The 15,083-nt window shown below is 42.7% G+C and overlaps 1 protein-coding gene across 1 annotated transcript in view; it reads right to left on the bottom strand.

Annotated features, from left to right (window-relative positions):
- clmpa (CXADR like membrane protein a) overlaps positions 1-15,083 on the bottom strand; it is a gene marked incomplete at its 3' end in the record, with an annotated part of 59,400 nt that overhangs the window by 2,489 nt on the left and 41,828 nt on the right. Inside the window, exons 2-5 of the mRNA XM_079737796.1 lie at positions 6,180-6,343; positions 5,103-5,301; positions 1,507-1,674; positions 989-1,111 (exon numbers count right to left, since the gene is read on the bottom strand). Coding sequence (XP_079593922.1) covers positions 989-1,111; positions 1,507-1,674; positions 5,103-5,301; positions 6,180-6,343 — 654 coding nt within the window. The remainder of the gene's footprint in view (positions 1-988; positions 1,112-1,506; positions 1,675-5,102; positions 5,302-6,179; positions 6,344-15,083) is intronic.

Below are 15,083 nucleotides of genomic sequence, written 5' to 3'. Positions count from 1 at the left end.
GGAAGTCCTCAGAGGCCAGCAAACCATATAGTGGGAATGTGTGGCTTCAAGGGTAGCGAGCCGGACAATAGATGATCACACTTTATATCAACTCTGATGAGCCACGTCAACCATGGAGTCGCATTGGTGTTACCGCTCCTGAAACACATACAACTGTACGTACAACAGCAAAACCATTGTTTCTCTCTTCCTCTGATTTCTCCTTTTCACAGTGTAAGGGGAAGAGAGCGGTGTGCATTGTGCGATCCCATGTGAATTTAGCGCACGAGAGACACAGCAACCTTTTCTTTTTAAATGAACCCACCCCACTGTTTAAGTTTATTATTGGGTGATTCATAAAAGCTCTGTTTGATCATGTAGCTGAAACCTCAGCAAAAACTATGAAATATTGGATAATCGTATATATCCCGGTTAATCATGGGTAACCATGTTACGCTGGAGTAATCTTTAGGAGGCCCACTGAGCATTCATTATTGACGGCACAGGAGGTCTGACGTATTGACGTACTGTTTATATTATTGTAATCGTCAACATAAATATTAAAACTGCCCTATACTGTTTTTCTGAGGCTATGGAAATTTTCTCAGGAATAAAATATGCTCATCCATTAGTTAATCCACCAAGGGATTGTTTCTCTATAAATCCCCCTTCCCAACCCATTCTCAGATGATAGATAAATATATTTATATATTATATATAACATTTATAATATATGATGATACAGCTATAACTGTATAACTCAAGCAACTAGATGTTGCTAACAGGAAAACATGCATAGTTGAGGATTGGGCTTTCTCTTTAGACAGCTTTGAAGGCTTGGGATGCAATGATAAAAGCAGCTTGAGGCCTGTATAAAATTGACCAAGATATGTACATATAACATAGTCCTACCTAACCGTAACCCTAATTGAGCGTCTATACAGGCCTCTAGCTCCCAGTAGAGGTAGCTCCAACCAGAGGCTGAGCTGGTGGAGAGTGATGGACTCACAGTGCATCTTGACCTCCACGATGCAGCTCTCCTCTCCCACGTCGTTGCTCGCTGTGCATTTGTACACGCCAGCGCTCTCCTTAGTCAGGTTCTTCAGAGTCACGATCTCAGGATTTTTCAAGTCTGGGTGTGTTTTCACACACATCCATGAGCAAAGAGAGAGGTGGCGTGAGAGATGAGGACGACAAAGCTATCCATGGCTGTATATACAACAAATACAGATTATGTAAAGGCGTTATGTTGACACATGCGCACACATAAATGCACAAACTGCTTATTCCACACCTGTTTATGTGTGTGCACGCACACAGAAACACACAGACACACACACACAAATGTGTGTGTGTGTGTGTGTGTGTGTGTGTGTGCATACAAGTGTAATTCCCATGCACAACTTAATTGGGCATTTACCACCACACATGGAAGCCCCCATGTCATTGGTGTGTCTGACCTACACACCGTGCAGAATGTCGATTCGCTCGTGTTCACACATAGGAGCACCCCAGCGCTGCGCTTACCTAGAAGGGCCATCGGGGGCAGCTTGCCAGCGTACTTGCCCTTGTCCAGCAGACGCTCCCACTTGTAGAGGACGGGGTCCGAGCCGTCGCTGGACTTGCAGCTCATCTTCACGTCGGCCCCCTCCAGCAGCTTCCCCTCCATCCAGCACCGCGGCTTGGAGGGCTTCACTGCACGGGAGACACACACACACACACATATATATATATATATATATACATATACACACACATACCCATACACACAGCCACAACCACATAAACACTCACATACACACACACACACAGACACACATACACACGCATGCACACACACACACACACACACACACACACACACACACACACACACACACACGTACAAACACGCACAGTTCAAGCTCAGTTTACCCCATGTTGTTCCTCTGCCACATTATGAGTGTGATATCCTTATTTATTCCAGGAGAGCCAGTACAAGGGTGTTATTGCATTTCATTACTTTTAATTACTTCCTTCATTACGCAAAAGGGAAAACTCTTCTGTTTATGCGTATAATTGATTTGTTTCTATGCATTTCTTTGTGTTCTAAAAGTTTTCGCAAGCTAACTGGAGACACGATGAAATCACAAAGGCTCCTTAACACACAAGAACAACACTAGCTGCACAATGAAGCGCAGACTGGGAGATCACTATTAATGCTGTTTGAGCTGGGCCCAGCCCCGCAGACAGGGATGGCATGTGCTGTTCATTAATAATAAAGCCATTTGTTATGCAGGAACCGGCTGCGCTTCAAAAGTCTTGCCGAGAGGACGATAGATGCTAGGTGCTGAGTGGGTGACACCACACCGCAGAGAACGCTGAGCCTAATGTTTGAAATGTGAACCGCAGGTAGACTCCCGGATGAGGTCCAACAGGGATGACAGCTACACTCGCTGGTATCTCAGATTCCCTGATCTGAAGTGATCTGATCAAAGGGGTGGGAGGAATGAGAGATTATGAGAGATTGCCACGAAGCCCCCCAGATGGCTGACTAAAATGCAATCAAAGTGATGTCACTTTGGGCCCTATCTTGCATCCGGCGCAATTGACTTTCTACACTGACGCATGTGTCAGTGCTAGTTTGCAACTGGCGCAGAGCGTTCTTTTCCCTCCACCACCACGCGCCTGTAAATTAGGGAATGATCTTGCGCCCCAAGGGGCGGTTCTGCGAAAGGAGGAGGCGTGTTCTGGCGCAAATGTTCCCTGGTGCTATTTTGCAGTTTCAGAAAACAATTGCGCCACAAACCAGGAAATACCTGGTTTAAAGTCAGTGGCGCGTTGTTCCGATGCTATTTTTAGGGCGCATGCATAATGTCGCTTGTGCACCTCGCGCATACACTTCGCTTCTCTCATCTACCTAGCCACACATTCTTGGTAAATTATTTGGGAAAGAACAGCTGATACAGCGGTAATAAGTTGTACTTTTAAATCAATGCATCTGCAAACACCGTACAGCAAACACATATTTTCTTGACACAGACATCGTGTACAAGCCCATATCTTTTAGGATCGATGAGTATTTGATCGTGAGAAAACATTGTTTTACCGCGAGAGAGTGTTAAAAAGAATGAATGAATGCGGGCGCGCGTGTGTGTATGTGTAAAAGAATTCATGAAAGCGGGCGCGCGTGTATGCATCCATCTGTTTAAACACACGCAAACTAAACACGTAACGCATAATATAGTCCATGGCAATGTATATTAACGGGGGGACACATGCATATTAGGAACACAAGTCGATAACGATAATGCATACAATACTGGTAAGAAACAATGTTGATCAATGTATTGCATATATCATTAAATAGAACCACATTTACCGCATATCATGTGTGTTAAGTTTTCTTTGCCAAAATTTATTTGAGGACTCAGTGTTTCTGAAGTTGTGGAAGAAAACGCTATTCCATGTGTGAATCAGGCCATATTATTTGGCCATAAACTGAGCCATTTGAAGTTTGAAATTCATGTGGTCATGCATCTGTCTCATCGGAGACTGCAAACACGCTATCAAAATATCAACTCATCAGATTCAAATGCGCTCATGGCTCTTAAAGGGGATGGGAGATGGCACTCACATTGGTTTATTGCACGTTATGCCCAAAACACACCAACGCGTTATTAGGCTACTTCAGACCAACCCTTTTTAGAATTGCGCTGGGCGCAAGAGCCATTTATGCGCCGGATAAATAACAACATTGCCATAGAACCACCCACAAAGCTACTTGCGCTTGGCGCTTCTCACTTGCGTTTCAGACTGTTAAAATAGGGCCCTTAGTGTACAAAACATGGCATGTGACATCAGGAGCGCGATCGCTCGTCACCACGGTTTTACCACAGATGGGCGGTGCACCTTGGTTTGAGTCTCACTGTGTTGGTGCGCCCTTATTGAAGTTGTGTTAAAAATCCTGAACGATACTTTTTTATTTTCTCCAGCACTCCATTAATCTTCCCAGCAATCTAATTGAAACACGTCCATTCATGCATGTGTTTCCCATGGATTTTTCTGTCTCACTGTTTCCAAATAGCGTTGGAGACGTCTGTGAATCCTTTCGTCGACCAGAAAATTGCCTTTGTCATTTCAGCGCCACTTACAAACTCCCCCCCGCCTCACCTGCTTCAACCCCTCCCCTGCACTGACACTGCCAAGTGCAGGTCTGCACTTTTACAAAACATTGGAGGGTCAGAGATGGGTTATTGTGTTTAGGCTGATGCAGGCGCTTTCGGCCTGCTGTATCTCTCTGGTAACTCCTCGTTGAATGGGTGTTGAGGTCATCGCCATAATCAAAGGTACAGCCATATGTTTTTGTGAAATGGCTTAATGGCTAAAAATAAAATCTCCAGGATGGGACTCATGGCAGGTGAGAAAGAGAGTGAGAGAGAGAGAGAGAGAGAGAGAGAGAGAGAGAGAGAGAGAGAGAGAGAGAGAGAGAGAGAGAGAGACATCCTGTCCTGCTGCATGCTGGCACCCCACCGCCCCACTGTGCCAGGAGTCCACTCTCGCTAAATGAGTTGAGCACAAATGTGGCTATGGCCGATATTGAATTAATTCAAGCAATTTACAACTGAGTGGGTATGAAAAAATACAAAAGAAAGTTAAGGAGAGCACTAAGATTGTCTCCCAAAAAAATAAATACGTTTTCATCCCAAAGCATGTTTACTTTCTTGCAGGCTGTACAACCTTTAGTGTCTTTCCTTTCGCTAGCAAAAAGAAAAATGTCTAGACAAACCAATCAAACAGACAGCTCCTAATGGTCCAGGGGTCAGAGGTCACTAACATCTGTTCAGTGTGTGCGTGTGTTTGTGTCTGTGTCAGCGTGTGTCAACTGATGTTCATGTGTGTGTGTACATCAGCGTGTGTGGGTGTGTGCGTCAGCGTGTGTGTGTGTCAGCTTGCGTGCATGTGTGTGCGCGTACGTCTATGTGTGTGTGCAAGCGTGCATCTATGTGTGTGTGTGTGTGTGAGTGAACATGCGTCTATGTGTCTATGTGAGCGTACGTCTATGTGCGTCAGCTTGCGTGCATGTGTGTGTGAGGGTGCGTCCATGTGTGTGTGTGAGCGTTTGTGCGTGCATGCGGGCTTACCCAACACTATGAGGCTGATGGTGGTCCAGTCGTACTTCCCGCCGTTCTTCACTTTGCAGCTATACTCCCCAGAGTCGGTGAGGGTCAGGTCGCTGATGAGCAGCGAGGCGTCCCCCCTCAGGTAGTCCCCACCGAAGCCCATGCGTCCCCGGTCCGCGTCGTTGGGGTCGTACACCCGGCCAGCGAAGTAGGTGATCAGCTACGGAGATGGATAGTGGTTTATCCAAAGGTTGAAAGGTAACGGGTTCGATACCCAGCGTACGCCGCATAACCTGTAGTCATTCCCTGAGCAAGATGTCCCCACCCCTATACCTGCTCCTTAATGCCATGCAGTAGGATAAAAGCGTCCTTAAATAAATTGATGAATTATAAATAGTAGGCCAAAATATGAAAGTTAATCACAAGCATGCGCTGATGTGTGCTTGTCAAACGCAGGATTAAGGGTTGTCAGAAACGTAATGTAGGTCAGCTTGTTCAGATGGATACTGGGATGTTGTGCTTATTATAGATGGGCCGTTGCGAGTTAGCTCTCTTTGCGCTGTAGAAGAAAAAGCCCAGGTCCTGGGAAAACTATTTTAAATGCACTTATCTTACAAACTCCATTCATTCAGCAATTTCGTTACATCTTCATCCTCCTATTATTTATAAATGTATTCATCAGGCAATAATCCAAAGCAAATGCAACACACCTTTGGATAAAGTTGGGCACCAGAACAATACCTGGACAATACCTAGCGTTGTGTGTGTTTGTGTGGGTTCAGTGTGTGTTTGTGTGGGTTTTTCTACAGTGTGTTTGTGCGTTCAGTGTGTGTTTGTGTGTGTGTGTGTCTGTGTGTGTGTGTATGTTCAGTGTGTGTTTGTGTGTGTGTGTATGTGTGTGTGTGTATGTTCAGTGTGTGTGTGTGTGTGTGTGTGTGTGCTCAGTGTGTGTTTGTGTGTGTGTGTATGTGTGTGTGTGTATGTTCAGTGTGTGTGTGTGTGTGTGTGTGTGCTCAGTGTGAGTGTGTGTGTGTGCTCAGTGTGAGTGTGTGTGTGTGCTCCGTGTGAGTGTGTGTTCAGTGGGTCCTCATGACTCACCACCCTCTGCCTGTTGGTGGGCTTGAGGAGGAGCCACTCGATGTCCAGAGTGGGCTCGTCTCCAGGCCAGTACTGGTGGTGGCAGGGCAGCGTGGCGTTGTCCCCGACCACACGCTTCATCTCCGTCTGAGCGCATGTGGTCATCGTCATGGCTACGACCAGGACTATGGGTAGTGAAGAGGGGGGGGGGGTCAAAATATTCAGGTGGGGTCAAAGGATTGCCTGAAAATGACAAATCATTTACAATGTGCTGATTGAAGTATAAAAGTAGAGTATAAAACATGATGATTTATTCAAATGAGTGTCCATTCAAGCATTATCAACTAAAGAAGGACTGTTAGTTGGCCCAAAAGAGCGGAGGGACAAGGAATGGCCCAATGGATATTTGACATCAGGTACCAATGGATATTTACCAGGTGCCAATGGATATTTGGATATTTGCTTTGATATTTTCAACATTTATAAAGTTGTTAATATGACAATATATGTCCCCATACAACCACCATCTGCCTGTCTCTTTTAGAAGGACACAGCTCAAAGTCAGATAATATTGTTTGTTCAAACGATCACAGAGACAACACTTCTAGTGATGTATATGTGTGAGTGTAAGTGTTAGACTGAATGTTGGAGTCCAGACCTCGAGAGCCATAGTTCATGTGAATTAAAACGCTGAGCCAAAGGTTATCAATAGCACATAAAATGGGTGATTGCGAAGGGACTGGTGATATGTGACGGAGATGAGTCAATGAATTGAATGATCCGATTTAATCAGCAAAATAAAGTAGCCCCTCTAACCATTACATGCAAATACCTCAAATAAAATAGCCGATCATTTTTAAATTTTTCCAAATTCTATGTTGGCACAAAGGACAGTATACGACAACAGGCCGCTGCTTGGTTCGAAAAGCAAACAATGGGAGCGATTGAAAGGCAACCCCAGAATGACAGAAGGCACTGGCAGTGGGGACTGGGATTGGGGTGACCATAGAGAGCGGGGATAAAAGCCTGGAGGTTGGACTGAAATCCTCCAGCTTTTATTTGGTTGCTCATGCTCCTTTGAACAGCGATCAACTGTATGGACTACAATGTCCTGGCTGGACACCATACAGAGCACAAATAGAATGTGTGTGTTTGTGTGTGTGTGTGTGTGTGTGTGTGTGTGTGTGTTTTGGCCCGCTGCATGTGTTTCCATGCTTGCGCGGTGGTGGCAGGGTTGCCCCAGCCCAAGGGAGTGTTTGGTGTGGGGGGTGGGGCTGATAAGTGATGCTGGTGTTTGGTGCTGATGATGCTGGTGGTTGTGGTGGAGGGGGGGAGTCGGAGAGTCGGGGGGAGAGGTGGGGAGGTTCACGATGTGTTTGGCGGCTGAGCGAGAGCTCAAAGGAAGCGCGGTAGAGGCTTTGTTCCTCTGAAGTGGATGCCCTGGGGGTAAGTCGTGCTCCAGTAAAATTCTCCCTCCTCCACCACCACTTCCAGATCCTCCTCCTCCCTCCTTCCCGCCCTCCCTCCCTCCCTCCCTCCCGATAACCCCCCCTTCCCCCCAACCCCGTGGACTTGCAGGACCAATTACGGCCGAGCGATCTGCCGTTGGGTGAATGCGCAGCGAGCAGTTGGACCCTGTAACCCACGAAACCGTCCAAAGTCAGGCTGCCAGTGTGTCTTACACAAACACACAAACACACATACACGTACAAGTACACATACACAGAGGCCTGCAGCCTTTACGTCAGGAAATGTTAAGCTTAATGGAAGGAATCTTAAAGCTACCAAATCTAGAAAATGATGGTGGTGTGGGAGGTGGGGATTTGATGATATTTTAGCCCTGAGCTCATTTCCTGGAGAGATACTCCCTCCTTACGACACAAGCCTATGTTTCTCCTCTACTGCTAGGGACACACTCATCAGGGGGAGGAATATTCAGCAGTCGGGACGGGGGGAGGTCAGGGGGCTCTCGCTGGAGGACGGAGTGTCCAACAGTCATTACCATTTGATGGGTTGTGTTAGCAATATGCTAGCTTCCTCGGGGGTAACTCCGGCATTATATTTAGATCCTGTATACATTCTGTGATGCCTTTAAGGGTTTGTGTTGTTGTGTAGTTTAAAAAGTTGGAAAAACAATTGGTGAACCACTAGTGAGAATTTGTTTGGATACAATTATTTGTCAAAATACCAATAGTAAAAATACCAATCTTTGCCAACTCTGTGTTAAAATCATAGACTATAATGAAAATAGGACTGCCCAAACATACTCGCAAGAACGCAGAGGTGGATTATATATATATAAAAAACAAGGAATGTAAATTAAACATGGGCCATAGCAGTGGCAACTGTGTCCTCAGGATATGGGTCAGGGTCAAGAACTCTGCTGGTAAAGTGGGAGAATGTTTTAAGCGTTCTGTTCCTCACTGAGGGGTAGTCTCCCACACCAGGGAGGCTCGCTGGAGTTCACACTCTAGTTAACTTCAGATCAGGGGCTGTAGTGGGCCCTGATGGGGCCCATGCTGGAGAATCTCATACAAGAGGGTTACAAATTCATGACAGGGCCTGAGGCCATTCCTATACTGGGATTCATGTGAACATAACGTTTATGTGTAGTATTGTTTAAGGAATTACAATAATAAACATGTATTCTAAAGACATTTCGGAAACAAAAAGGCTTGAATTCAAACAACTGAATTCCATTCACAATGTCGTTTTTGATGAGATATGGTGTGCAACATGAAGCGTGTCATTGCACATTACTATTATCTGAAACATAAACGCATGGTGTGAATGAAAATAAGGGTATCAGTATGATCTGCTTGTGTCTGCACTCCGGGTGTGCGGATGGCCAAAAATCTAAACAGAGTAATTGGCTGTGATGCAATTCATCACAAGTTAATCAGGTTAGATGATGATTAGATTAGACGGCACCACATCTCTTTTCTCCGTTGGAGAGAGTGGAGAGTTTTGCATATGAAGTGCATGAGCGATGTCTATGGTACGGGCAGTGTGCGCAACGCAACTTGCTTTAAATGAGCGATATTAGCATGCTGCTAATGAAGGAAAAGACGTGCCACGGCTGTGCCTCAAACAAACCCCACCAGCACTATGGTGAATTTCAATTCCCTTGGAAATGGCTTTGAGACGGTTGAATGGGGTACACAAACGCGGCTTGTTTGTTCGTGCAAGTGCTTAAATATCTCGCTCAAACGCCGTCCTCTCATGTACGGTGAAGTTGTCTAAAGATCTACTTCTGGACGTCCAGCAGAACACACCGGGGTCTATTCACAGAGCTGTCATCGTAGAACAAACACAGGTGTCGCTCATGATACTAATTACGCTTCTTCTACAGTTTTGGTACAAGGGCATATAGTTTGTGGTCAATGTGTGATGTCTTCACTAGCTTAGTGCACTGCCCTTGCCCTACTTAGAAGAAGCCGACCCATAATAACCCTTATGAGCGACATCTGCATTTGTCCTACGATGGCAGCTCTGTGCGAAGGGTCTATAGTGAGGAAATAGCACAAGGACCCAGAAGGTATTGAAGAGAATCCACAGCAATAATAATAATGAACTTCGGGATGACAATGCAGCACTCTGGGAGAAAGGCTGTCACGGATGATGTGATACACGTCCCAGTCTGGGATTCAGAAGCTGTCCGACCAATACAATACCAGTTCGGCTTGTTGCGTCTGCATCAAAAAACAGCAACAACGACTGAGTTCTTTACCTCTGCACACCTTTCGATTGAGCAACTGGGACTCCATGAACAGATATCGCTGCATTGTTTGTTATGTTCTTCAGGTTTTTTGTCTGCTTTGCTTTGTGTTTTTTTTCGCCAAACGTAGGCTTTTCTGACTCCCCACAAAAAGGCCCACACAAACGCACTGAAAGCTGGTTAACTTTTCCCCAAGAAAGTGGAGAGTAAAAAAAAAGAAAAAAACTGAGCTCAGGTACGGGATCACAGGCAAACTAGAGAAGAAGGAAATATAGCATCGGCTTGTTTATATACCAAATAAATAAACCAAAAGACTAAAATGAAGGCATGAACAGATCTGTCAGAAATAGATACAGGATACTAGACAGAAAGATAGAAACATTAAAATATTAAAACAGCTTTCTGTGGCTTTTATCCACACTATAAAAAATATGGAGACATTGACATAATTAATCTCCTTTCTTCATATATACTGTTAATGATCAACACTGATTGTAAGTATGCAAGCACTAAAGAAATTGTGCATTAATTGAGTCATGAAAAATGTATAGGGGAAGCCAAACATATCCTCTGTGTCTTAATACAGAGAACACTCTTTTAAATATAAACAATTTTTATATTTATATATATTTTTTTATATTTTATATTATATATAAGTCATTCACCATCACGTATGGCTTTATATCAGTAAACATACTCTTGTAAGTTGTACAGAAATAAACAGACACACGCACACACACGCATGCACACACTAACCTACATGTGGACCAATACACACAATCTCATTCATATTGATAGAAAAGCTATACTTGCACACAATTATGCATTCCCTTGGAGCGAACTGAAATTACTTTCTACACACACACACACACACACACACACACACACACACACACACACACACACACACACACACACACACACACACACAGCGACTTTATATAGCTACAGCTCACAGAGCTTTAGGTCAGCTATCTTTTAAAGCACATGAAATCGGACACATGAGCATGTGTGATATGTAGGGGCCATTATCGATCGCACATCCACTCATGTGAGGACATCTTTTAGCCCCCCTCCCCCCCTCTCCTCCTCGTTACACAGCCACTCTCCCCCGACACTTTTCTAAAAGGTCAACCAACATTAATGTTAAGACAAGCACTTTGGAAACCAAACAATTTCTTTCTATGTTGAGAAATTGAAGAAAAGAATACACATACAATGTTGCAAATTTGTGTTCATGGGATGAAGAACACAAACTTTTTGGATTGATTGTGAAGTGTTTATTTAAAAAGAGAAGTGTCTAATAGTGAGACACTATTAGACAATCTTCAGATTTTTACACGTAATTTGCTGACTTTGCATTTCTGTACGAAAATGATAAATTGAAGCCATGCAACTCTGATCAATATGCGCTCCATGAAGTTGGAACTGTATTTAACTACTTTGCAGCACAACGATTTATCATCAAGGTAAATTATAAATAGGATATATATGGAATAAATATATTCAGTCAAAAAAGAATAATAAAAAGGTGAATTATTATTATTATAATATATATACACACATATATATATATATGGCTTCACCAATATATAATTTAAGTTACCTGAGTGTTGACCTTACCAGATCAATACGTAATAGACTTTCGAGATGCAGTTACTTTTTATTTTTTTTGCTGAAATTGGCATCTTTTTGTGCCCATTAGAGTGGGAAATGGTGCTGACACTTCCTCTCTTTCTCTCGCTCTTCCCTCTTTGTGTGTGTGTGTGTGTGTGTGTGTGTGTGTGTGTGTGTGTGTGTGTGTGTGTGTGTGTGTGTGTGTGAAGAAAGTTTGAAACAATTTGGCACAATCATTCCTTAGACACGGTTAGAATTATGGCCGTAGATAATATCCTATTACCGTAGAAATACTTAGCATTTATAGCAACATTATGACTAGCGGTAATGCAGCTATGTTTTAAATGTCGTTCTTCGTTAACCTCATTACCGGGACTGGCTGATGAAAGAGAAAGAGAATAAAGAAGGGGAAGTTCTAGCAGGTAGTGTGGCTGTATGTCATGGCTATATGGCAGCGACTCCTCACCTGACCTCCTCCTCCTCCTCCTCCTCCTCCTCCTCCTGGAGGAGCGTCGCTGAGTAGTGCATCAGGAGGAGACACCTTTACCGTTTATTATAATGCGCTGCTGATTTATAGTGCCAAACAAACAAACAAACAAACAACATTGAAATCTCTGGAGTTTCTATGTTTCCTTTCTTCATTAGGACATCTGTATGCAAATGCAGATCATGCTGCATTTGCTTATTTCAGAGTTGGCATTTTCTCGGTTTAGGAAATTTGTACTTGTCTTCTCCCTTATAAACCCAATTCAATTACCGAAATTTTACTTTTATATGATTCATTTAATTAAAAAACGATTATATTATGTCATATTTATGACCATATTTCTTATCTATGATCTCCAGGCTACATTCAGATGGCCAGGACTGAGAAGCAATATAACGTAGTTAGAAAAGTTGCTTGCTTTTTACTGTGACTTCAAAACTTCTAGACTTTGCATGAATAGTAAGAATACATTTGTGTCGGTGGCTTCTGGGAGGGAAACCAACAAATCAGATTTGATGGCTAGATACAAAGCCAAAATTTTGCATTTTGTGCCAGATGCTGAATTTCATCACAAAATACCATAATGATATCCTGGAAGGGGGCTGGTAAGTTTCTTCTGAAGTTGGTGTGTCAAATCTAATTTAATCGTCGGCCAGTCTAGCCCCTTTGAGATCACAAATGTAATCAATTACTAGAGATATAAAATTCAAACTCTTAAAAGAGTTAAAAAAGGTCTGCAAGACCGTTTTTGCAAAGAAGAAAGTGTTTCAAATATTTGAGATTTAATATCTGTATATAAATAAATACAAGTTAGGTTTAATAGTCTTAAGTATGTTTGTTTGTGTGTGTTTGTTTGTGTGTGTGTGTGTCGTCTGCATGTGTGTATCTATGCCGCTATGATATACTGTATGTATCAGTGTATTTGTCTGTGCGCGCATATAAATATCAGTGGATTTGTGTGTATGTGTGTGTGATTGGGTGTTTCTGCACAATCCTACGTGTATTTGCAAACAGGCAAGCGTGTGTATGTGCATGTGTGTGGAAAACATACTTTTTGTCTCTCACAAAAAACCCAACACCCTTTTTTTCATTGGGGATTCTTGGCCGATATGAAAGTTTTCCAATTATCATGAGCCACCAAAAGTATGTTTGGTTTTCATTAAGTCTGGTGGAACAGCCCGGAGGCATCCTTCCACAATGTGCTTGCTGTTCCTGTAGCGCTCTCAGCCAGCCTGTTAAAAACAAGAGCCCCGGCACACACACACACACACACACACGCACACACACACACACACACACACACACACACACACACACACACACACACACACACCAAACACACACACACACACACACACACAAAGCGCTGGTATAACAACATGACTAATTGGTGGGCTGAACGGCTCACCAACCATGTATGAACAATGCCATAAGTTCTGCCTTCATACAAGACATATGAAATTATAAGGCATATGCAATTAGCACAGTTCAACATCGCTGTGCTGGCAACAAGGCAGGGGCAGGGTGAAATATTAAAACAATTAGGCTTGGCTCCTGGTTAATAATGGGGTCCATTCAAAATAAAAGTAAAGGTATTTCGGATTATGGGTGGTATGTTTGCTATTGCTGCCTTTATGCTATAACTAGGAACGTGAAAGGGAATACATTAAGTACCTTTATGGAATGTAGGGAATCTTTTGAAAGGAAAACATTGTGGGGTTTGCTGGAGGCTGTGAATTCCTTTATAAAGAATTGTATAGAAGGTTGGATTTGAGGGAAAAACAATAAGAGGAAGACAGATGGTCATTAAGAATATCAGCTTTTCTCTTCAGAAAAGCTGCTGCAGTGATGACATGTGAAAAATATAGTGAAGAAGTAGAAAAAGGTTTTAAATGTGTAGGGAATACAAGCCCTGGGGAACATATTGTGCTGGCGCTTTCATATTCTTTGTTAAACTTAAAAATATTGAAATGATGGAGTGGGAAGGTTATAATTACAATATAGATGGAGGTTTGATGTTGCTTTACTTCCTGTATTTGTCGAAGATAGATAGACATGCTTGATAGATAGACATGATAACATAAAGTCCAACCATTATTTGGTTGATGGTGAACAGAAATCATTAAAGGTATTATTGGATTGGTGTTATTATTGTTTTTTTATGCATAACTTCTTTCAGATATACTTTTTCCCATTTTCTATTATTTTGTTTCTTGCATTTTTCTTACTGATCACTGGATCATTTCCCATTGTTAAACTGAAGACACTTTTTTGCTAAAAATCTTTAAAATAAAACAATGTCCCAGTAAGTACTTGGATTGTTTTTCTTGTTTCATCTATATTCTTAAGGAACAAGGCGTGTCCCAACTGTCAGACATGGGGCTTAGCGCACTAATGGGTTTCATGGCATTTGATGAAAACCAAAAAAATTGGTAAGTTGATTAGAACAACGTCCGTTGTGCAGCGAGATTTATTGGGAGCAGGCCATCTTAAGAGAGGCAATAGCATTTCTGGCATTAGCAAGAGGGACCGCATAAAGTTGGAACTCGCCCCGAACTAGAAATATACACACGAGTCCTGTGACTGTATGTTATGTAAAAGATCATAAAAATGATGTATGGAACAGCGGTAACTTTGATGGCGCTACCATTAGAATGAATGATATTTGGTTGACCTCTTTTAGTGGCTTAGTGAAATGGTTTGTGATTTCATTGGCTGGGTGGAATTATGGCTAAGCTAGGGTCTTTAATTAGCGTCAATTGATGGTGGTTTAGCTTTATTCATTTATTCAATAACATTATCATCTCCACAGCCATAGCCATTGCACTCTCCGACTCTTGGTGTGATTCCCTCCGTTGAAGATAACATGACGTCTGAAAAAAACCCTGACATAATGATTACCTATGACAAATAGTGTTTCATTTTATTTGCTATACGATGGTAGGTCTTAGGCAAGTGTATGGATTTGGGACTTTGGGTGAATAACACTAATAAGTAAATTGAATCAAGATTGTGTTCTCATTTCTCGGAGTGGCATATTTGATGTTGTTTATAATCCTTGGGTAAACTGAACATCATTGATGACAATATTGAAAAAATAACC

Source organism: Pollachius pollachius (assembly GCF_949987615.1).
Source record: "Pollachius pollachius genome assembly, chromosome: 6".
In the NCBI taxonomy this organism is placed as follows: Eukaryota; Metazoa; Chordata; class Actinopteri; order Gadiformes; family Gadidae; genus Pollachius; species Pollachius pollachius.
This window is presented reverse-complemented; position numbering and strand designations above follow the sequence as displayed.